General features: G+C 38.3%; 1 protein-coding gene across 1 annotated transcript in view; it reads right to left on the reverse strand.

The window, feature by feature from the left end:
* PIK3C2G (phosphatidylinositol-4-phosphate 3-kinase catalytic subunit type 2 gamma) overlaps window positions 1-23,766 on the reverse strand; it is a 205,113-nt gene that overhangs the window by 176,781 nt on the left and 4,566 nt on the right. The window contains exons 2-5 of the mRNA XM_050913293.1: window positions 21,017-21,099; window positions 16,760-16,917; window positions 13,278-13,389; window positions 6,305-6,407 (exon numbers count right to left, since the gene is read on the reverse strand). Of these exons, the coding sequence (XP_050769250.1) occupies window positions 6,305-6,407; window positions 13,278-13,389; window positions 16,760-16,917; window positions 21,017-21,099 (456 nt within the window). The remainder of the gene's footprint in view (window positions 1-6,304; window positions 6,408-13,277; window positions 13,390-16,759; window positions 16,918-21,016; window positions 21,100-23,766) is intronic.

Raw genomic sequence — 23,766 nt, forward strand, 5'->3', positions numbered from 1 at the left:
TTTAACCTTAAGCAAAATATTTCAGTAAGAAAAAAAAAAATCTTCTGTTCATCTTTTACTGTTATAACTTTCGTACAATAAACAACATTTAAAAAAAAATGAGAACAGCATAATCCACCAGTGATGAAATATGATTCATTTTTTCCCTCTTAAACAGAATTTGAAAGAAAATTTGTATTTTCTAAAGAAAAAAACCCAGTCTTTTACTTGCTTGACTAAAAAAGCCTTCTCCTAATATTCTGAATGTTAGTGAATTCAAATATTGAAAGCTTGTTCAGAATAAGGTGACCACACTAGCAATTTTTTCTAGTTAATTTAAGTATAGTAGTGGTCTAAAGCTAACATTCCTGAGCAATGTGTGTCTCTGCTATGGTTGGATTCAATTTAAATATGTTAATTGACATGTGAATTAATTCACATTAATTCTGCTTTAGATTGCTATATAGAGATTTAGCAATAGCACCATTTAAGGAGCAGGATCTTGCTGAGCTAGATACATTACAGATGTTCTGTAAAGAATTCCCATCTGGAACGCTACTACCTCTTTTATCACATAGCGGCAATAAGTGGAAGATGAATTAGATGAACAAAATGGAAAGGAGTGAAGGTAAGAAAAACATTCTCATGCATTAAACCTTGAATGTATACGTCTTAGACCTAAGCACTAAGCTCCACTTTGTCTGGGCATTTGAGCTTATACAAACACCTGTGTTTCTTATCTCAGTGTATTGACATGAGAGTGTTAAATGTTATTATAGAGGAGAAGACAGGGTAAGTATTTGGGGGTTAGGGATGCATTTGAGAGTAGATGGTCTTTCCTCAGCTGATTTCAGAATCTGTCTCTGAACCCCACCAAGTTGCTCCTACAAAAATGATTACGAGACATACAAAAATAGCTTATAGATGCCAGTTTCCTGAGTGCAGCTCTAATTGTGCTACATATGGCTCTGACCTGATAACTGCTGGTTTTGCTCACAACTCATGGCTTCTGCCCATACCATACTCTGAGGCTTGGAGCACCTGACCTCTGACAGCTATCATGCTGCTTCAATGCATGCTGGAGGACTGGTATAACATCTCAAGCCTTGAGAATATTTTATAGTGCTACCATAATCAGAAGCATGCATTCCAGGAAGGAAATAGCACTCAGCACTCCACAGTTGCTTGCTATAACATCATGATTTGAATTTGCTACTTCTAGACAGAGCAATAGTCAATCACATCCATCTTGACTCTCAGCAGATCATACCTTTTTTTTTTTTTTTAAGTCATGTTACCCTACAGATGAGTAGTATACATGTTCTGCAAAATCCACTCTGCATTTTTATAATGTCACTGCATGCTTAGCTGTCACACCGCCACCTCTGGAGACCTTACAAATAGCAAAGCACATCTGAACTGAGCAATCACAGGGACAAGGCTTGAGCTACAGAACAAGACTGATAAATGACAAACTTCCTCCTTGATCTCATACACTGACAGGACTAAAGGACAGGGAGGGATGAACTTGGAAACAATGTGACACAGACTGAAGGAGGGAGCCCTGAAGCTTAGAGAGAAAATAGATATGTGTGATTGATAGGAACCCAGAAGCTTAAGGGGATCTGATGGACTAGGGCAAAAGGTGGGTGTATGTGAATTATTTAGCACCTGAATACATACGGGTCATTATTATATAGAAGGACTGTCAAGAGATTCATATGTTTCTGTGACACTAGTTAAACTACAACCTTAGTGAAGATTTCTATAAAATAACATATTCCAAAGTTCAAAATTCGGAAGGATCCTATAGATCACAGGTCAAATTCTCCCCAAGAGTAAGTACAGATTAACTTATCAAAAAACCCAGTAGCTGCATATGTGCATAACTGTCTGAGATAGCTGAAGAATCTTAAAAGTCTCAAAGTTTGTGCCTTTTTTAAAAAAAAAAAAAAGAGCACACTATTTTCACATCTTTTTATATGAATTCTGAGGGAGGGAAATTTATTTTCCATAAACTGCCTCTAAGTCTGTGACTTTCAAACACATTTTATGACCAAAGCCACAGTTTCAGAGAACAGCAACAACAAAATTGACTGTGAGTTCAGTGCAGACTACCTCAGATCCTTGAACTCAGTGTGGCTGGAGCAGGTTTCAGTAGACCCGAAGAGATCTACAGAACTGGGTCCAGAGTGAAAGGAAATGCTGCACCTTTCAATGCACCATAGTCTGTCTCTACTCCATTAGGTTTTGTCTGGTCCTGACAGACTTGCTGGTGCTCCTGCCTGTGAGCAGAACCTCTCCTTTCCGATACAAGTGCTCTGTCACAAGCATGCCCTGGAGCTGAAGGAAAACTCAGGGTCTATGACTTATGCCAGCTCAAGAGCTGCTCATGTTCTTTGCTATTATTAGTAACCTGAAGTAATTTCATGGCCTGAAGCTTTCAGAGACGTGTCAGTTACCGTAAAGGGGTGATCAATAATTCACTTGAAGATATCTTAAAATGTCACCCTTCCTGGTTAAACCCTATTGTAGGTTATTAAGTATAGTTCCACAAATTCTTTGAGACAATAAATGTTTTCTAATGGCCTGAACACTGCTAATTTGTCTTCCAAGCTTGTTAGTTACCTGCCTGAAAGACTATTTTTGTTTGTTTCTAATCATTCTACCTAGTAATTGTAACCATTTCCAAAATGTGAAACATCAAGAGATGCTCGGTCTCTGCTCCTGGCCTCCATTACAGCATATTAAGCCTCATTTAAACCTGTCAAACTGCAACAGAGTTGAAAGAAACTTTGAGCATATTAACAGAACATGAAGCATTTTACAGTAGCACAATTTCAAGGGATACTTAACCACAAGAAAAGGCTCCCTTCTATTTGAGGTACTACACAATCCCTCTAAAAAGTCACAAACATTTAAATAATGGAAAAAATCCCCACCTTCTTATCATGATGGACCACTGACTTCTCTCATCTGTTATTATGCTCAGAATGTTAACACTTAACTCATTTGTCCGGTAAAATATTAACACCATTAACACTGGTATATGTGAAAATAAAAATATTTTTGAACTTTCAGGAAATACCACTTGCTGGCTGCTTTAGTCCAAAAATCCCTTTCTGGAAGCTAGTGAGGCTCTTGTTAGAAACCCGTAAGTGTTCTTTGCTGCCTTTCCACTGCAAAGATTCATGCTTTCCCCAGATGATCAGTATGTGGGGACAACTCTGAAAAAATGGGTCTCTTGGATAGGCAGAGCACTCCCTGGAAATGGTATCTGGATAAAGGTTTCTGCTTCTATGCTGTTCCACTGCGCATTTCTTCCTAAACACCACCTAACCACTAGGAATTTAACACTTCTGATCCACTACAACTTGTGGAGTTTGTGCTTAAGAGTTGCCTCTTAGAGACCACCTAGGTTAAAATATAGAGTAGGACAGGTGTATAGTCAAAACAAATCTAGCAGTCATTGTTCAGTATTATTGCAACCCGTGTACACTGGGCCACCATTTGACAAAAGGACTATTGGATTTTCTCCACTTTCATTTTCATTCTCAAGATTCCAATGTGTGGAGAAAGATCTGCATGGTGCAGAATTCCCACTCCTGTCAACAGAAGCTCTTTGTCTGGCTAGACAGTATAAAACCAAGATTCAATATGTTTCTATATTATAAAGATAACCTTACGTTCCCTGTATAAGCCTTATTTGGAAGTTTACCAGAAATCTAGCATATTGAAAATCCGGGTCTTAAAAGACTTTTGTTCAAGAGTGTTAAGGCTGATAAATCTCACGTCTCAAAAAACCGAAATCAAATTAAAGGTCACCCACTGGCTGAAAGACCTGTGATTCCATGTAAAGCCCCAGGCCAAATTTCTTACTTGTAACTGCTCAGTTCAAGACAATTTCCTCTTTCTGAATACTTCATAACAGAATGTCAGCTTCCCACAAAAGGAAGGGAAGCAAGTATTCACCTTAAAAAAATATGTTTTTCAGCTGAATTCACAAAAGAATTGTGAACATTTAGTTATTGGCCAAAGTTCATAAGCTATCTGGTTTAAAAAAAAAAAAATTGGTTGCACATTACTTATAAGTATCCACTTATATTGGTTATTAAGCATAATAGTAAAATAATAGTAATTTGCATGTACAGACGGATATTTTTAACTATGCATCCTGATTTCAACAGTATTATGTAAGGTAAGCAAGAATCATGAAGGCAGTCTCCAGACGGCATTGGTATAGAGTTTTGCTTCCTCAGCACACAAACAAGCTTTAAAGCTTCAGAAGAGACTCCTGAACATATCATTAGGTTCCAAAGCAGATAATTCTGAAGATGTATAGTAATAGCAGATCTATAGACAGCAAATAGGTCATTTGCTCTATATTTCAGTTTTTTTGTTTGAAGACAGAGTAACTTCTAGAGAATGAATCATTGGCTTGGAAGTTTAAAGAGGAGATTGTCAGGAAGTTGTTCGAGGCTCCCTCTTTTCAGTATATGCATGTAAAAAATATCTTCACCACATGCTATATGCATATAAGTAGCAAAATGCATTCGTATCAAACTTCTAATTTGTGTCACTGATTTCTCAGGCCAGAGAATGTTGGAAACCTGCAACTGCCCAGCAGAAGGGTCAATAATATATTATTCCATTTAAAAGATAGAGATGCTGACCTAAAAAAGGTAAATAATTTTTCCACCATTACACATACTTACATGCGTCCATAATTATATCTAATCACTCTTCTCAAGCCCTTCTTTGGCAACACTATATGGAAAAATGAAGTTTTCCATCTCCTAACACAAGATGTCTTGTCACAGATCTAACACCAGAAAGGACTATGATGACCATCTAATCTCTGTTTAATGCAGACAATGGAAATCACATGGTGATTCCTGCCTCGATCTCAACAACTTGCAGTTAAATGACAACAAGGTACCACAGACACTTTCCCAAGATAAAACTCGTTCCAATGGTCACTGGAAGTGTTTTTTGTGCTGCTGTGACATGGGGATGGGGTGAGAAAGGACACACAAGATGGACACTTGCTCATCCCCTTCTGAAGGTATATTCAAACATCAACTTCTTTTCTCTAGATTGAGAGCAAGCAGTTGGCAATTCATTGATCTGAATCATTTTTGAAGAAGTGACCTGGTGATGAAAGCTTCCATGTTTCCTAATTTACTTTCTTTTGGACAACGCTATACCAAGAAGAATCAATGGTTTTTAAAAAATAAATAATTAACTGAATAATATTGGCAGTAAGAATGCCAATAATATAAGCCAGGATTGTACATATCGGCACTAAATTATTCTGCTTTTATCTATAAACTGGTTAAAATGTTAAATATATAGATATAATATTTGGCCTCATTGTAGTCCTTTTTTAATGTTCCAGGTAACGTATTGAACTTGATGTTTCACATGGTGACACATAACAGAGATGAAAAGAAAGCCCCTACCATTTTTTGTTAGAAATCTGCCATCTGACCCATATATTGACAGACTTAGGATGATAGCATACCTATGCAAAGCAGGTAATTGATACTATCTGTGAACAGAGTCAACACACTGCCAGTGTACACTGCCCAGAACAAAGCTTCTGCTGTACTGCAGACTTTGGGTTGGAAGCAAATCAAGGTGGTCCACTGGGAATAAAGCTCACATTTAGTAGCGTAGGTCAGTGTTATTAAAGCTCAGTAATCCACTGCAAGGCTGCTTAAGCTCAAATAATCTGAATAGGAATCTCCCTGGATTTAAGATGATGATAAAACAATGTTTTCTGTAAGGACTACATGTCCTTACAGACAACATTTCTGCATGTCTACAAACAAGCACATACACACTCAAGTATGCATTACACATGCACAAACACACCAACTGTGATTCTGGCTTTTACCAGCCTACCCTGGTTTTCAGTGATAATGACAGGAGTCCAGATCTAATTCATATTACACAGAACTTTGAGTTGTTTTGCCCTTGTTATATTTCAAAACATAGAAAGGCCAATAAAAAAAAAGAATTCTCTGACCACCTGAAATAAATAGCATTAAATTCTGACAAAACCGATCTTTTTCTAAAAAGGTAACCTTTGGTCTTTTTCAGTTGTGTGTTCTCTACAATAACTCACTAGATATAAGTACAGGAGCAAAGCAGAGATGTTCCCCCGTATATTTCAACTAGAGTTCAGCAATAATATGTGCATTCTCAGGAGAGCAAATAATCTCTCTTTGATTATTACTACAGGTTGCTACATAAAAGGATTGGTTGAATTTTACTCCTTCAGGGATGCTGAAAGAAAAAGGAGAAGAAGAAGACGACATACCGTTCGAGCCAAGCTTTGCTTCAAATTACTAGTGTTGTGTAGTCGAAGCTGAATACAGGTGGTTGCCTTGCGAAGACTTTCATGGCTGCCCAAAGTATGATTACTGCAGTTTGGGGAAAAAAAAGCCACCAAATGGTTATCTCTGCTTGCCACTTCCTTCTTTTTTTCCTCTCTCCTTCTCCTAAAAGCACCAGTGGACTAAATTCTAAGTGCAAAGCAGATTGCATAATGTAAAACCTGTACTTGGCACCCACTTCTGTGAAAACTGATGGGGTCTGGTTCTGGCATATTTTCTGGTGAAACAATTTAAGAGTAATTGCTTAGTTGTATCTTTGACCATTAAGTTCTGTAACAGAACAACAATAACACAGAGAAAGAATATCCTAAACAAACTGCATGTGCTCCCAAACCTTGAGATTATTCGTGCATATTCTTCAAACCCAAATTAGTGCAATTTATACAAATTATCTCGTCTATGAATGCACCACTGCAGAATGACTTGTAGTGTTGATATCCAACTTGAAAATCAAATATTAACTATAAGTTTGAAAATCACATACATTAGGACAGGTGACCCTTGATTCTCAAAGAAATCAAAGTTCTCAACCTGTGCAGCTCACATAGAGATGGTAAAATAAGCTGTGAGTCTGTCTTCCTCCTTCTCAAATCATATGCCAGCTAAGGTCAGACACAAAGCTCTACTTACTCAGCTGGAGTGGTTCCTACAAACTACTCTGCTGGTCAAGGATGCTCTAGCACTCCATGACAGGGGAACTCCTTATTCTTATTTGCCTCTTCAGAGTAGCTTCTAGTCCACTTATCACTCTTGGGAAGTTCTTCTAAGTTATAATACAGCCTTAGTTTATCACTCTTAAAATTACTTGGACCAAAAATAATTTCACTGTTTCCCTTCCACTTTTTGTTTTAATCAGGTGAAATAATGCAAAAATTATTTCAGAGTTGAGGCAAACATCTTCTTACATTTAAAAAAATCCTTTGGGATTAACACATAGGAAAAATGACACTGATTTTTTTCAAAGGCAAATTCATCACCAAAACAAGTTAATATGCATCATCAGTTACAACTCTAGTGCGTGTTCAATTAGATTCATGTTGCCTTTTTCAAGCCTCCAGCCACACAAGCACCAAAAGGGATATTCCATATTTATACAGATTTACAGCACGGTAAGTTGTTTCAGAACTCCCTGGGCCATGAAGGAAATGTGATTCTTTTCTGGTTTGTCAAATGCCATGGAAAACTCAGAATTCAGATGTTAACTGTGTTTCTTTCTACCTAAACGGGCTTTTGATGGAATGTCTGAATAAAACTGGCTGGATTTAGTTCCAAAAAAACACTCGCCCTATGAATAAATCATGAAAAGTGTGACTTAGGGGATAGAATCATATCTCACATGGCAGCAGAGATCCCCAGCACAAATGAATGGTTGAACTTAAATAAATGTGCTGTACATAATTGCCATTCAGCACAATTACAGGGAATTCATATATCTCGTAAATGTTCTGCACCTACACTACACAGTAGTTAAGTAAAATACATACTCTCCATTAGAGGTCACAAAAGGTGTAAGTGTAGATAGAGGATTTTTTTTTTTAAACAAATACATTAAAGGTCACAGAGGACAAACCCATATCCATCTGACATAACAAATACCTAAAGCAAGGTCCTCTGATAGCGCTTCTATACATTTGCAAAATTCCTTGATTTTAAGAGCATAAAGTACAGATGTAAGAGTGAGAGAAGTTAACACCAACACAGTGAAATACCTGTACTGATGGAAAGCGTATCACTGTTATGCCTCAACCTTTCCCAAATCCCTTCACAAGCAAAAGTCCAAGCAACCGATTCCTGGTTCCTGGGACTGTACCAATGCATAGATTTTCTTCTGTTGCTCCTCAGCTCATATCTGTGTTGTGCCTACCCATGGCTTTCTCGAAACTTCTTCCTCTCCTTGTTTCACCTAATCACATCTGCCTCATGACTCTAATGATGAACTCTCCCATGATCCTTGCATCCTTTAGAACTGCCTCACACCTGTTTTTTACCTTTTACCCCACCATTATTCCTGCTCTTTCCATTCTGCCTTATGTTCAACCTTAGGACAGGTGTAGTAACAAGAAAATTACAAAGAAACACATCTGCGAGTCCTCAGTCACTTTTTCCTGATTCCTCCAGTATACAGATTCCTATTGCAATGCCAACATTACACCAAGCCAATGACAGAAATTGGTATAGCTATACCAATACAGAGGAGCATTCTGCTAGTGTAAATTGGTATAGGTATACCCTCCTCTGCAGTTACAATTTTGTACCACAGATGTAAAAAACTATCTTTTGCAAGTATAATTATTCCATGTCATCATGCTTCCAGACGAAACAAGATACACCAACAGCAGTTGAATTTTCTGGTTATAACTACATTTACACTAGGGGTTTGTGTTAGCTCTGCTGTGTCAGGCAGATACTATACATCACCAAATCCTTTATTGACATAGCAATGCTGCCTGAAACATTGCAGTCAGAAGTACTGGCCATACAGTTGACTTTATGAGTGGATTTTATTTGCACAAATACAAAGAGAAAAGTTTTGACAGGTATCGTGACACAAGAGACTAGACAAAATGGATTAATGGGTCAATAAAATAATGTGGAAACCTGGTCTAGATGAAAAATGAACTACAAGAAACAGAGGGGTAGCTTTGCCATAGATTGACAGACTACTTTCTAGCCATATCCCAGGCTGTAACACACTATGCAGATCTGCTACCGTACCTGCAATATTAAGATAAAAGTAATATAGCCCCCTTTGGAGGGTAGCATGATTATTAGTAACTGGTTTACAGTGCTCTGAGCTCTGTAAAGGAAACACAAATAAAAATGCTACAACATTAACTCAACAGTTTTCCCCCTATTTTTTGCTGGATTTACTACGTGGAGAATACAGCTTTGATGAGAATGCCATGACAAAAGACATAAAGCAAAAAGCAGCCTTTGTCTTTAAAAGACATGGTAATGAACTGGCCAAAGTGACGTGACTTGCCTGTGGTCCCACAATATATCAGAAGCAGAGAAAGGGAAAATCCCTCAGTCTCTTGAGACTCCCCCATCACTAGATGACTTTGCTTCCCCACAGCAAGGTTCTCTCATGTGCTATAAGCTCCAAATCCTAATACAGTTCAATCAGACTTTTTTTTTTTAAAAAGGACTCAGCTGAGCAGTGTCTCTGAATGAGAAACTTAATCTGCAGTGACAAGAGAAAATGAAGTTTATTTTTCACAAAGAACATATTCATCCAAAAGATGCTTGCTTCTTATGATCCCAATCTGCATTGATATAACTCTGCCCAGTGTATAATTAATAGCTTAAACTTCACTTTGAGTGAAAACCAATTCTTATTTAGGTCTCAATTCTCAGAGAATAGAATTAGTAAGGCAAAAAAATGTCATCAATAAGGTCACAGGCAAGCATGTGAGCAGAAATGATAAGCATTTAGACTTTTCTATTCCATACCCCTGCTCACTATGTTGGCTAAACTGCAAAGCAGTAAGGTAACTGTGCAAATTACACTGTAGTAGAGCATGGATGGAATTAAAAATACATATGAAAAGATCCTTTAAAAAATCTGATGCCTTCAAAAAAAAAAAAAAGGGCATGTTTAGCAATAAAGCTTATAAATATCCTTGGACTACATTCCTTTGCTGGGTCTGCATTACTGCAACCTCTTGCTAGCACACAGATCAATAAAAAAATAAATAAATTAAAAAATTAAAAAGAAGACCCCCCCATATTCTTATATACGCTCATGTATTTTGTTTTATTAGGCATTTCAGGATGCCCAGAGTTTGTGGCCTGTAGTTCTAAAGGCAAAAAAGTCTAAATGGAGGATTGATTCATTGCTGTCACGAGAAGGGTTGGTTTTGGCTTGCTGCTGGCATTGAGAGCTAGGACTTATTTGACACAAGCTGCTTAACCCCCGTTTAATTTATTTTTATATAATATCTTTCATGAAGGGCATCATAAAAATAATTTTTAGGGGCATCCATTCTAAATCTAAGGAAAGATAGGAAACTGAGAGCAAGATTTAAAGGTAGATGTAGAAGGTTTGGATGAAGGGATGATAAAGCAAAGAATTTTTAGAACTAGCAGATGGCCCTCCAAGAAATAAAAGATGATCATGAACAGGACAAGTGTAAGGCAGTGGACAGCACACCCACAGCTGGGAAACCCACAGAAGGAAGGTCTATGGATACATGTGAAAATCAGAAACTGTGAATAGTGATAAAAATTGATGACACAAATACGGGTTTTACTTCTCTCTTCTTTCAAGGAGTCTCTGTCTTTCAGACAGGGTTCTGCCTCCAGATGCACTTACACTGAACATCTAAAAAAGGAACTGCAGCAAATCAACTGGGGAAGTAACTAACATACACCTTACAATGATGGAATGGGCAGGGACAAGGTGGCAATGAATCCTGATAGCTTCTACAAGCACTGTAAGAAAAACTTGAGGGAAAAGGAAGCATAGGAAGAAAAAGAAAGCCTGCAGGTTGAGGCAAGGCCAAGATTTCTGATCAGTAAACAAAATGAACTTAAAGACCAGAAACCAAATGAGATTCCAAATCAGAATTTCACAGATGGCTCTATTAGTTATGGACTGACCTGCAACCTATATCCAGCCTTCTGATTTTTTTTTAAATTTAGATATTTGAAATCTGATATTCTACTTGTGAATCAGATAGGATGCGAGCTCAAGGATATCTCCATGGGAAGGGAATAATGGATGATGAAATCTTGTGGTGCTGAGTGTAATGGTCATTAGCACGCAAGTATTTTTTCCCCATCTCATTCAAAGCTAAATGGATTCCAGAAATCATCAAGTCTTTCAGGTGCTTCTGCAGGAGGCAGGGTGAAGTACTCATTAATACAGTTCAATATAATAGTAAATGAAAGCTTTTGACAGATCTTCACAAAGTTGTCTGGTTCACTAAACCACTCTGGTCTGAGAACAATTCATCATGTCACCATTTTGGCTTCACTTTAGTTTTTTCTGGATTACAATAAAGCAGGAGCAGCAGAGTATTTATTCCCTTTGCTGTCTTATAACTTAGGGAACTTCTACTGGAATTCATCCCTGAACAATTTCCAAATACTCTTCTGGGGAAGGACTCTGCACAAGTACATCAAATCACTCTTAGCAACATCGCGAGGAAAGCAATTTGCACTAAAAGATAGCCCAAACATAGGAAAAATTTCACCCTGAGGCAACTCTGCAGGCTGTGTTAAGCTACCCAAGGGATCATTATGGTCTGGGGTTTCAAATTTCAGATACAGGACTCTGATGAGGGGGCAGAAGAAAGGGAGCTCTAAGTATGACATAGTATAGAATTACAAGCTGCTGAGGCCAGAAGTGCAGCTCAGTCCTTTCTGCATGACAGTGAAGGAGCAAAGGAAAAAAAAACGAGAACATTATTGACCTTGTTTCACTGCTAATGAGATGTGCAGAGATTCTGCAAGTGCAGGAATTTAAACAGTCCACTATTGATGTGTTCTTCCCAACAATGAAAATAAAACTGTTTAGAACATACTGTACACTGTACTGAAACGCACTGAGCTCACCCTCAATACAATGACTCATTATTTCCATTTTCTTTAGCAATTAATTTGAAATGAGAAGAGAGTCTTGAAAATAAAAAAAAAAAGCCCTGGCCTTCTTATGTAATTAACAGATCTATGTATGACCTGATTCTCTGCTCAGCAGTTCTAGCATTGTAATGCTTCGCACAGCGCTCTACTGTACCAGCTCCTGCTTTACGGAGATTTGAACAGGTGACTAGTGGGCTTAGAAATGTTGAAGTCTCCATCTTCAGTTGCAAAGCATAATTCACCATAAACATCTGAACATTTGACCTGTGTGCCTGTGTAAGAGTAGAAGTGTCCAAAGATAGAACAAAGCTAATTTACACAGTGTGACACTTGCTCTCACAACTACATTACTTTCATTAATCAAGCTGACTTGCTCTGGGCTAGTTCAGGTGATCTTTACACTATACTGCAAATATGACTGCATCTAAAAATTTCCCTCTCAATTATAGACATATACTATTTTATCTAACACTTTTTACGTCTCTAACAGATGAACTGTGATTCCTGCAGTGCCAGCTTAACATGTTACCACAGAGAACTGCCAACTTCTCCCCTTCTGCTGAAAGTCACCGTCCCTACAGCACAGCTGACAACAAGAGCCTGCACTTTAGCTGTTTCAACACAAAATCTGCTCAGTTTTGCTGACAGCTGAATTTAAGCTGCCAGAGGGCAAGAAACAACTAGCTGAGTCCAGTAGTGCTTTCAACCACCACAAGAGTTTACTTGAATGAATGTGAATCAGAGCATTTACTTCCTTACTTGTAGACTACATACATTCAGAAAGATGTGTTTGTATGTATAATGTGTTTTTCTTCAACTTGCAGTCAGCAAGTAGTCAAAGTGCTGACTTCATTTGCTTTACTACTGTTGCAACTGGATATAAAGAAAAATCACCTGCTATGCAGCTGTATGATACTGTTTCTCCTCTCATTGGTGATTTCCCCCTTTGAGGATATGCATACACCCTCATGCTTGTAACGCTCCTATGAGATACTGGAAGTAGCAGCTTCCTTGTATTATGGATGAGAAAGACCAGAAGGGCAATGGAGTGAATCAAATTATTCAAGGCTGCACAAAGCTTATATAAAGGAGCCAGGATTTGAATCCTTGCACTAGAGCACACCATCATCTCTGTAGAACATAAGTACCGTGTGTTGTGGGAGTCTCAGAAACTATACATTAAGTGTTTGGAACATAATACTCTAGCTCTCCCTACGGTTCTGTTTACATGGCATGTAAGCAGAGTGCATTAAATGCACAACTTATATTACACAATACATACTCAATACCATCTTTTAATGAGATACTTACTTTTGTAAGAATTCATCAGACCCGCAAACACTTAGAAGGCATTCCTCCTGGACTGAGTATCGATTTGTGCAATGGAGGATCTCTACAATTAAGTCGTGAGTGATACAGCCAGCTGTAAATAAAGATAGCAAGAAAAATTAATATTAGCTTGCTAGAGAATTCCAGGCGAGACACTTGAGCAAAGAAAATAAGAATTTCCTTGTAATTCCTAACTACTGCTGCAGACTAGCTCCATCAAGAGGAATTAGATCAAGCCACACCTGATTTATTTTTTTTTTTTATTTTGCTTCAAATACTCTACAGCAAGTCACAGAATCTATGTCCATTTAGAGGAAATTACCAATTTGTTAGGTAGCTGGAATGAAGAGCTGAGCAAATTTCCCAAGCAGAAAGGAAGATACAAATGGCAATTTTTTTTTTTTTGTGATGAATATCTTGGTACATTTCTCATGTGTGAACATGGCCTGATGGAAAAGTTGACTCTGTTGCCACTCATGACACAAGAAGGCTCCAGAATTTTACTTGCTATTGTTTCTGCTGTGCACATCTTTTTAGCCATAAACAAGAAGTAAATTAACACTCATATGCATTTTATATATATGTAATGTATTATACTAATATTATTTAGTATTATGTATAGTCACATTATAATAGTATAGAAATATATATATTATATATAATATTATGTATAATACATATAAATTAAGAAGTTCTATATCAGTTCATACAATCCACTGTTCAGAAATATTCTAGCATTTTGAGAATTTTCTCCAGTGCTATTTCAGCTTTTTAAGCCATTTTCCAACCCTGCCAATACAATTCCTCTCTGTCCATTTTAGAACTGATCAAAAAATGGAAAAGAATAGCTGCATAATCTGGCAGTCAAATTGCAAACACGTCTGACAAGTTTGGTCTTTATAGGCACGCAGAGCACACTGCACCAGCACTGATGCTGCAAGTCTGAGATACCTCTCTCTAGCAGAAAAAAGATCTGACTCTTCAGTGAAAAGTCTTCATGTAATGTACCGAGATAGTTTTACAATGTAAAATAAAGTCTGGACTTCCTCCACAATTCTCAGGCAATCTCGTTGTCTGTAGCTGATAATAGAAAAGCCAAAGTAGATTTTCCTTTCAGTTTTTCATTCATGGTATTTCTCTATTGCTTCAAAATTAGCGGCGGTAAGAGCTCTTACTAGAAGCTTTAAGTGAACTTTTTGATATAAAAATGGAAACTACCTACACTTAAATACAAATCCCCAGAAACTAAACATGTAACCCAGACTTGTGTGTTGACTAATTTACACTGGTCCAGGTTCAGACAACTGGTTCAAACTGAGTCTAACCAACCAGTTTCATCGGGTTTAATGGTGTTCTGAATTACCCAGTCGCCCACAGCAGCCAATTCGTACTGGCAAATCTGGTTCAGAGTTGCTATGATATTATTTTAGAACAAACCAAGAAATGCAAGATTGTTTTTGCAGGGAAGTTTAAGGGAATGTGATACTGAAAAGAACTTCAGAGAACAGATGACATTTCTAGGGGAGGGGGCTGTGACAAAAACAAAGCTGAAATAAAACAGAGTTGGCTACCATAGCTAGCTTGTTTTTTGCTTTGGTTTGTTTTTCCCCAGGGAAAAACAAATGCGTCAATGGATTCCAAAGTTCCTTCTGAAATTTTTCATTTTCTTTGCAAAACCATTTTTCTTTTGCTCAGAAAGCCACTTCAATTAAACATTTTCTACCAGTTTTACTAGTTTTAAACATCTAGCTCTTTCACAACTCGCTGTTTTAAGCAACTCCTCATAGCTGGTTTGACATGTAAACTGCAGTGCCTGTTTGCTAAATTTATACACACCAGAGAAAGAAGAATGGCACAGAATCTTGAATTAAAATTGCAACATGCACTTTTTTCAGGTCACTCATTGGAAAAAATCTGAAACTTGCTAGTATCATTCATTTGCATTCCATAGATCCATTTTCCTTTCCTTACTCTGCCAAATATTTTTGCATGACTGAACAATTCTTTATATTAGATGGGGCAAAAAAGTGTACTCCCTCCCCTCACTTTAACTATATCTTATTGTTTACTTAGTCTGTAAGCAAGTTTAGGATAGGGACTGTTTCTTATATACCCTTCAGTTTTAGCTGTGCCTTCTAAAGCATTTTTGTAAATAAATTTAAGACGACTGAAAATCGAACAATCTGTAGCGTAAATGATGCTATATGATAAAACATTTACCCGTAGTTAAGACTTTTGCATTACAGGGAACTTCAGTGTTGATCCCTTGTCTAGCTGACAGAAGTGCTGGAAATAGTACCTTCTGGTCCAAGTGTCCCAAGATCTTCGGCCCTTTGTTTCATGGCATCCACAAAATATTGGTTCGAGATGATAAAACCTACTACTTTTTCAGGCTTTCCAATAGCTGTGTAGATGCTCCCAAATCAAGCAACCAAACTTGTATGAATAAATGTGTAAGTCTTGGCTACCTTATTAAAGAAGATTTTTTTTTTTTAATATATGTTGACTGCCTTTCTGTAGAGCTTTGGATTTTCAGCTTTCAACCTGTCAAACAAACTAATACTCAGTCTGTTACAGCCAAATAATTCATTGACAACTGAAGAAATGATTCATTAACAAAATAAAAGACTATCACTTAATGAAGCAGCGCAGGAAGAGAAGGGGAAGAAGATTTAATTTATTTCATTTTTGCATGTGTGGCTTAAGAAGTAAAAATTACCAGAGCTGGAATCAAAGATTCTCCCATTTACCACAGATACAGGATGCACAGGAGCAGTGGCAGCTTCCCACAGTCACTAGTGACAGAATAATTTAGGTTGGGAAGGACCTCAGTAAGTCCATCTAGTCCAGCCTCCTCCCCAAAGGAGAGTCAATGCTGAATTCAGACTAACTTGTTCAAGGTTCCTGTAAGACCTTAAAAACCTACAAGGATAGAGACTCCACAACCTCCATGGGCAAACTGGTCCAATTCTTAATTATTCTCCTTTTCTTTCCACCCAGTTGGAATTTCTCCTTTCATTTTATGACAGACACGTACTTTCCCTGAGCTGTACATAACCTTGGGTGCAGAGGAGTCTTAGTGACTGCAGACTCTTAAGTCTTGGATTCAGAAACAGACACAAGGATGTGAAAAGTTCCATGATTATACGGGGACTACCCTTACACTTTAAATTAGGCACAAGCTTAAATTCCTTCTGGATCAAAGTCTGAATGATGGCCCATTTGAGACTGCCAGAATTGGTCCCAATTGTGAACAAACAAGGTAGAGATCTACACATTAGCTAAGTTTGATATTTAATGTGATTTTAATTTTACAGCAAATATACTGAACATGTTTGCTAAAGTACACACTCAAGACTCACGTAAGGCTTGCTCTCCAAGTATCTTTCCAGATAACAAAAGCATTTTGTTATCACCTCCATGGAACTGAATTGTGGAAGGGTATGGACACCTCAATCACTTACCATGTTGTGTAAGAAGCAGAGGATATGGTGAAGAATCTGTCCAAACGCTGATTCTGAATTTTGATTCACCAAGGATATGGTCTGGGAACCTTGTTGCAACACTCCAGATTTTCCCAGTGTTTGTCTTCAAGTCAAAAGCAGGATAGGCATTTCTTATCCTGAAAAGAACATGTGATGAAATTATGTCTAAATAGGTATGCATTTCAGCTCTCTTATAAGAACAAAATAAAAATTCTACAAGATACCTATAATAATAGTACATAGAGAGCTGTTAGGAATAAAATTTTGTGCAAACAGAGGGGAAAATGGTATCAACTCAAACTTCGTTTTCATACATTAGTGAGATAACTACGTATCAGATAGCATACATATAACTACATCTTTTACTTAATAGGAAAACCATCAGTAAAATCTTCATGAACTTCACAGAATCACTACTGAGCTTGACCTCAGTGAAGCCAAAAGGAGTTTAAACACAGACTTCAGTGTACACTGAGCACAGTAGAAATGAGGGTGCTCAAATATGTGCTTAAATAACAGCGTTTTAACTTAAAACTAACCAAGAGCACATGCACAGACAGCTGCGACTAGGACAGCTGGTCAAAATGAATACAGGAACATGCTTTCTATGCAAAATCTTAAGAAGTCCCTATTTTCACAGTGCTCTAGAATCCAATCTGAAATCCTCATTACTAAAACCCTAGGTATTTATGGAAATGTCTGTAGAGAGCAGTAACTGTTACAGTCATTGAGTCCCTCTGATATACCATTACCTAGAAAATATATTGCCCCTCCTCCTTCCAATTACCAAAGACTTGCAGAAACTAATTCCTCCTGAGGTACCATTTCCTAATGAACACTGGTCACAGGTATTATGTCTGTCATCTGAGATTAAACTTGCTTTTTAAGAAAATACGCTTTGCAGCTGCAGGTAAGGGTACATATTGTACCAGCTGAAGCTTTACATTTCACTAATTGGCCTGAATATTTTAGTAGCTAAACTCAAACATCCTGTACTAAGCATACTGCATTCTTTTTTGTTTGTTAGTTCAAGCAGCATTATGTATCTTCTGAGCTGGCAGTGCTTTATACCGTCTCTGATTACAGTGTATTTTGAGCCATAGTTCTCTCGCATAAAGTTCTTCATTACTATATTACCTCCAGCCTCAGGGCTGCCACCCAAGTCTCTTAACAGTATGAACTACTCTTTTATGCCATGTGTTCCTATAGCATGAGAAGAAAAAAAGCCTAGGCTTCCAAAATTAATAATCCAATGACGCAGCCCATTTCTTATAATGAAAAGCCAGGGGCCATGATGTTTCAGTGGGGTAGGAGGAAATGAGGCTTGACAATACCTCCAGTATGAGATAGATTTATACTCATAGCAAAAATTCATTATACTACAGAGGCCACTTTGGTGACCTATGTAGTTGATGTCAGTCTATTTTCTTTGCGAGCAAGGTACACATAAAGCTTTCCCCTATCACCAAATTCACTCTCGTAACCTGTTTCTGTAAGAAGGCCAAGGACTGAATAAGACTGGAAACTTCACTACCCTTTCTCTAGCATCAAATTAATGGGCTATGTATACACACGGGGCATGAATCACCTCCTCAACTTGCAGTCATTTCAAAACTAAGCGAACCTCATCTCCTTCCCTACCCCCACACTGTCTATATTTTAGGATAATGTGGGGACAGAAATTTGCTTTTTATGCTTTTCAGATAAAAATGAATTCAGTTCCAGAAAGTGTTGCTCATTTATGGTCATCTATTGTTTTCAAGTGATCAAAGGGCTTCTGGCCTGAGCAGGTGGACAAAACATGCCCATCGCAAAATTTTGAAAGGTTAGGTCTTTCAAGGCGTAACTGAAGTACTACACAAGTATTACATGAAGAAAATCTTGTGCTACTTCTTTCTGTGCTGCAATAACTCAGCATATGCAGAAAGTACTAACATTTATAGTGATTTGCTATTTCATAGTATTTCATAATGCTATGTATTTCTCTGTGGTGCAGAGCACATCCTTGAAGTCAGTAGGAGGTGGAGGAACTCTGCATTTTGCAGCATTGAACCCTGAGACTATCAGCTTGGCATCTTCTGGTATCAAACTTGCTTTAGGATGTATTCTAAAGCCACCCATGGATGAATGTTCACTATAGCTATGTCCATAACTGTAGAAGTAACCTGATAAAGGGATTTTGAAAACTGCTTTACAGTTGTGTACAGTGAAATGTTTCAATTATAGATTGCTACCTGTACAAATATTACCTAGAGAAAAACATGATGGGTTTCTATTTGAGCTACATGCTGGAGGTGCAAGTCTGCATGACAGAGTTGGAATTACACGTCTTGCCTCTGATGTATAAAACTGCCAGTTATTGAGATTCTTTGGGGACTGGAAGGATGCTTATTTGGCAAGACTGAATATGTTAGTTATTTGTAAATTTATGACATTTTTTGGTCTTTTGTTTGCTGTGACATTTTGCCCTAAGAAAGCTTTCCTGTTTATTTGATAGAAGAAAAGCAAAGGTTGTTCTTATTTTCTTTTTAAGATTATTTGCTAGTGATGCACACTAAACAAGTTACTGCAAAACAGGAATGGCTTAATTCTATTAATCTTTTTAGCCCTGTAAATAAACTCATTTATTCACAAAAAAAAAAATCAATAGAAAGCTTTTCCTATAATTAGAGTGCAAAGTTAAATGTAGAATGTTTGGACATTAAAAAAATCTGAATATCTGAGAGGAAAGCCTATCATGTGGAATGTGCCTTCATGCATCTGATGTTAGTAGAATTGGGTTGGGGTTCAGACTGACGAACTGTGGAAAAAAAGACAACTGAGATGTATGTGAATGAGTATGTTTTGAAGCTGACCATCCACCCCGTATGAATATAAATATATTCACTGTTAATTTCAGGGCAACATCAAACTGGATTTTTTTTTTTTTCTTTTAAGAGAAGCAGGCTTGGCTAACGTTGAATACAGTCAATTTATTAAAGTCTAATTAAAAAAAAAAGCAGCATTCCATTTTCCAACTACTTTTCTGGGGGAAAAAGCATGCATTTGTGCTAACAACTTGATAGTGTGATCAGTGAATATCTACAAAGGAAAATGAATCTGCACAGATGGTCTAAAAACTTGTATTTCTTAGTGCTCTTGGATTTCAACACTATTTCTTTTTCCAAAGAAGATTAAGAAAGCAAAAAAAGTTCTGTCCCATTAAGCATACTATTAACTGTAACAGTAAACAATAATTAAAGGACTTTTGGTCACTTGCTAAGTCTCACTTTTCGTCATGACAGTATGTAGTAATTCTGTTCTCAGTCTGCCAGTTCCTTCAATTCTTTTTTCCTGCTCCAAGATACGCAGGCGCTAATATTGTCCAAGACAATGGCAGAAAATGGATCTTAAGTTTCACACACTATAAACCATGAACACTGAAGTGTTAAATGTACTTATCACTGATAAAGGGGACAGCTAAGGGAGAAAATAATTTTGGAATTAACATTCCTTTGTGGATTTTAATCTTTAAACCAAAATTAGGAGCGTTTCCATATTTAAGTAGATACTGGAATTATGGCACTGTTCAGTAATGTAGGGTGTGGTGGGTTGACCTTGGCTGGATGCCAGGTGCCTACCAAGCCGCTCTATCACTCCCCTCCTTTAGCAGCATAGGGGCGGGAGGGAGAAAATAAGACAGAAAAAAACCCCTCATGGGTCAAGATAAAGGCAGTTTAATAAAAGCAAAAGCAAAGGAAAACAAAAGATTTATTCTCTACTTCCCATCAGCAGGTGATGTCCAGCCACTTCCTGGGAAGTAGAGCTTCAGTTTGCGTAGCAGCTGCTCCGGAAGACAAATGTCATGATAAGGAATGCCCTTCCCCCCCATCCTTTCTCTTAGCTTTTTTCCCTGAGCATATGTCATATGGTATGGAATATCCCTTTGGTCAGTTTGGGTCAGCTGTCCTGGCTATGTCCCATCCCAAGATCTTGTCCACTCCCAGCCTACTGGTGAGGGGGGAATGTTGGAGAGACAGCCTTGACGCTGTGCGAGCACTGCTCAGCAGTAATTAAAACACTGGTGCTTTATCAACACCCTTCTAGCTACCAATACAAAGCACAGCACTATGAGGGCTGCTATGGGGAAAATAAACTCCATCTCAGCCAGACCCAATACACAGGGATAACCAATCCAATTAATAAAAATAAGTGAAATGTCATAGTTGGCTGAATAAAGTTTTTTTCATTACTTACTTCTCCACTGCATTGCAAAAAGCAACTGTGTTTTCATTACTTCCTTGATTTGCTTCAACCAGCTGGATAGACCAACTTGTAGCCTAAAAATACCAAAAAGACACCAGAAGAAACAGAGCTCAGTTATTTAGATAACAGAAGCAGAAGGAGCATAAGGCTAACCTTGCATTTGGTTCCATGAGAACTAACTTTCATACCTTATCATCCCTCCCCTGACTTGATGAAGCTCCAAATAAGCACAAATAACCCCATTTTGACTGCACTCTAAATGCTTTCAGAGAAAAAATACAAAGTCACAAAGCATCAGGTACCCTGCGTTTAATGATTATTTTTCCCCCTCTGTGCAGAATATAAGGAATTCCAGACAAAGCTTTCAAAATTCACTTAGTGTCAGAGCACAGATAACTCTAAATGCAGAAGATGTATGCTTAGTTTACAAAAGGGAGAGGGGACAAAATGAAGCTTGTGCTGCAACAAGTTTTAATCCTTATTTTCTCTCTTTCTGCCCTGGAAGGAAGCTCAGGATCCCTTCAAACTCCATAAATCTGTCAGGTAAGTCCCTAAGACAGATAACAGGAAGCCAGTGTATTCTGTTGAACATGAAAAATCCCCAGATACTTTCTCTAAACTTGGAGAGCACAGGTCTGAGCCACTATTTTGGGTCAAAGCATCCCCTTGTCTGTTTGCCATAGTAGCCTTCAGTCAGAACATTACCTCTAGGAAAGAGCTTAATACTATTATATCTGCAAGCCCATTCCACTGTTGTACATAGAGACATATACGTGGCTCAATTGAGACACCAACTTTTAAACCCCTTCAGAAAGAGAAGCAACTAATGACATGTCACAGAAGAGGAAACTGAGATATGGCAAAAGGTGTATTTTATCATTTTAATAATTTATATACAAGTATGTAAATTTATAAAAATTAATAAGAAATAATAAACCAAATTTAAGATTTTTTTTTTCTGGACAAGGAAGTGCAATGTGCATGAAAACGTGCAGGCTGGGAAATTTTAGTTACAGCTTAAAAGTCGGGATGAGTATAAAAATGAAAGATCTGTTGGGAGCTGGCTAGTGGAGAGATCACAATGGCAGAACTGAAAGCTCAGAAGTTACAAACCTTTTATAGATACCATCAGTCTTGGGTCTCATTGTATGTAGTATTTTCATTAACCACAATAGCGCAAGCATTAGGAGAGTGCTTATGAAATTTAAAGATAATAAGGGGGTATCATCAATAGAGGGAAAAAATTGAAATGTCTGGTAGGAAAAACAATGGATAACCCTGAAGGTTGAAATAAGAGAGTGAAATTAAATTTAGCAATACAAATTAGTAGTCCATCACACCCTGATTCTAAGGACTCCTGAAAAAGCGCCTTCAAAAGTCACTGAAAACATAGCACCTCCACTGGTTCATTTTTTTCCACCTTGGTTAGACACCTACCTTACAATTCACCTCAGCAGACAGTAATAAGAACTTCTGGTGGAGGTTCATTATTTAGAAATTATGAATGATTTGGTAACAGTAATGGCCTCCCAAAATTATGTAGTCATAAAAAAACCCACAACACAACCAACAAAAAAAAAAATTCCTGATCACGCTTACATCAAGGTAGACAGTTTTACAAAAAGATATATTTACAAGGCTCTAGGAAGTTTGCATCTGGGATGTTGTGTACCCATGTGTTCCAGATGGAGGAATTCAAGGCGGAACAAGCTCACAGGAACATTGCTGTGTTTGTGAGTGAGCTCTACAGCCAGGAGCAGGAGCACAGCTCGTAAAGCACAGCAGGCAGGTAAAGCTACAGCAGTTGTTGCAGCAGGGGTACAAAGGGAGCCCAGAACCTGCACTGAAGACTACGCAGTGATGGTGGTGACATGCCACATGGCACAATCTTCATCATGGGGTGCAGAAACTGCCCCTGTGGATGGCAGAGACTTTAACCCACACAGAGCTCCAGAGGAAGGATGCTGCAGCCCAGGTCTCTGGCTGCAGCGCTTGTCTGGTGCCTCTCCCTGGGGCTGGGGTCAACAGTGGCCGCGCTGGTGGGAGCTGTGCTCTGGCTGTGGTGCTGGGCTGCTGGTGAAGGAGCTGCCGGTGAAGGAGCTGCCGGAGGTGGTGAGCAGCCAGAAGGAGGAACAGGAGATTGACAGGGACTCTACAGAGCTAAGGACCACCCAGGCCCTGTGCTGCAAAGGAGGGACAACTTATGACTACTCTACAGGAGCAGTGGATGGAGACTCCCATAGGAGGGAAGGCTGGAAGCCTGCTGCTTCCAGCAACACAAAAAGGCTCCTTTTCCACCTGCAGTTCTGTCATTACAGAGCAGGTACAGTGCCCTGGAAAAAGTGCATGGAAAAAGATAGATAGTGGATAAATGAAAAGCTAAGAAAACTAGGCCACAGGTAAGAAAAGGTGAGACTGGGACACGACATTGAATGGGACTGAAGATATTAAAAGACCAAAACCACAATTGGGAACTGAGGAAGGAGGAACAGAGAGGAATTAAGCAAGGAGAAGGCCAAGACTGGGAAAGGATGATTTGCCATGAGGACATGGGTATGGATCCTCAAGTTCATGGCTTGAAGAAGAACGTGACTAAATAATTACTAAAAGATGGCAAAAAGGAGCTTGACAGACAACGCTGGAATCCAGACCCTCTCCTGCAGGAGGCAGGAGGAACACAGGAGCCATCTGCCTCTCTGCACCTTTGCTGACAGCATTTCTGAGTGAATCCTAATGGCAAA

The sequence above is a fragment of the Gymnogyps californianus genome, chromosome 1 (genome assembly GCF_018139145.2).
Source record: "Gymnogyps californianus isolate 813 chromosome 1, ASM1813914v2, whole genome shotgun sequence".
In the NCBI taxonomy this organism is placed as follows: domain Eukaryota; kingdom Metazoa; phylum Chordata; class Aves; order Accipitriformes; family Cathartidae; genus Gymnogyps; species Gymnogyps californianus.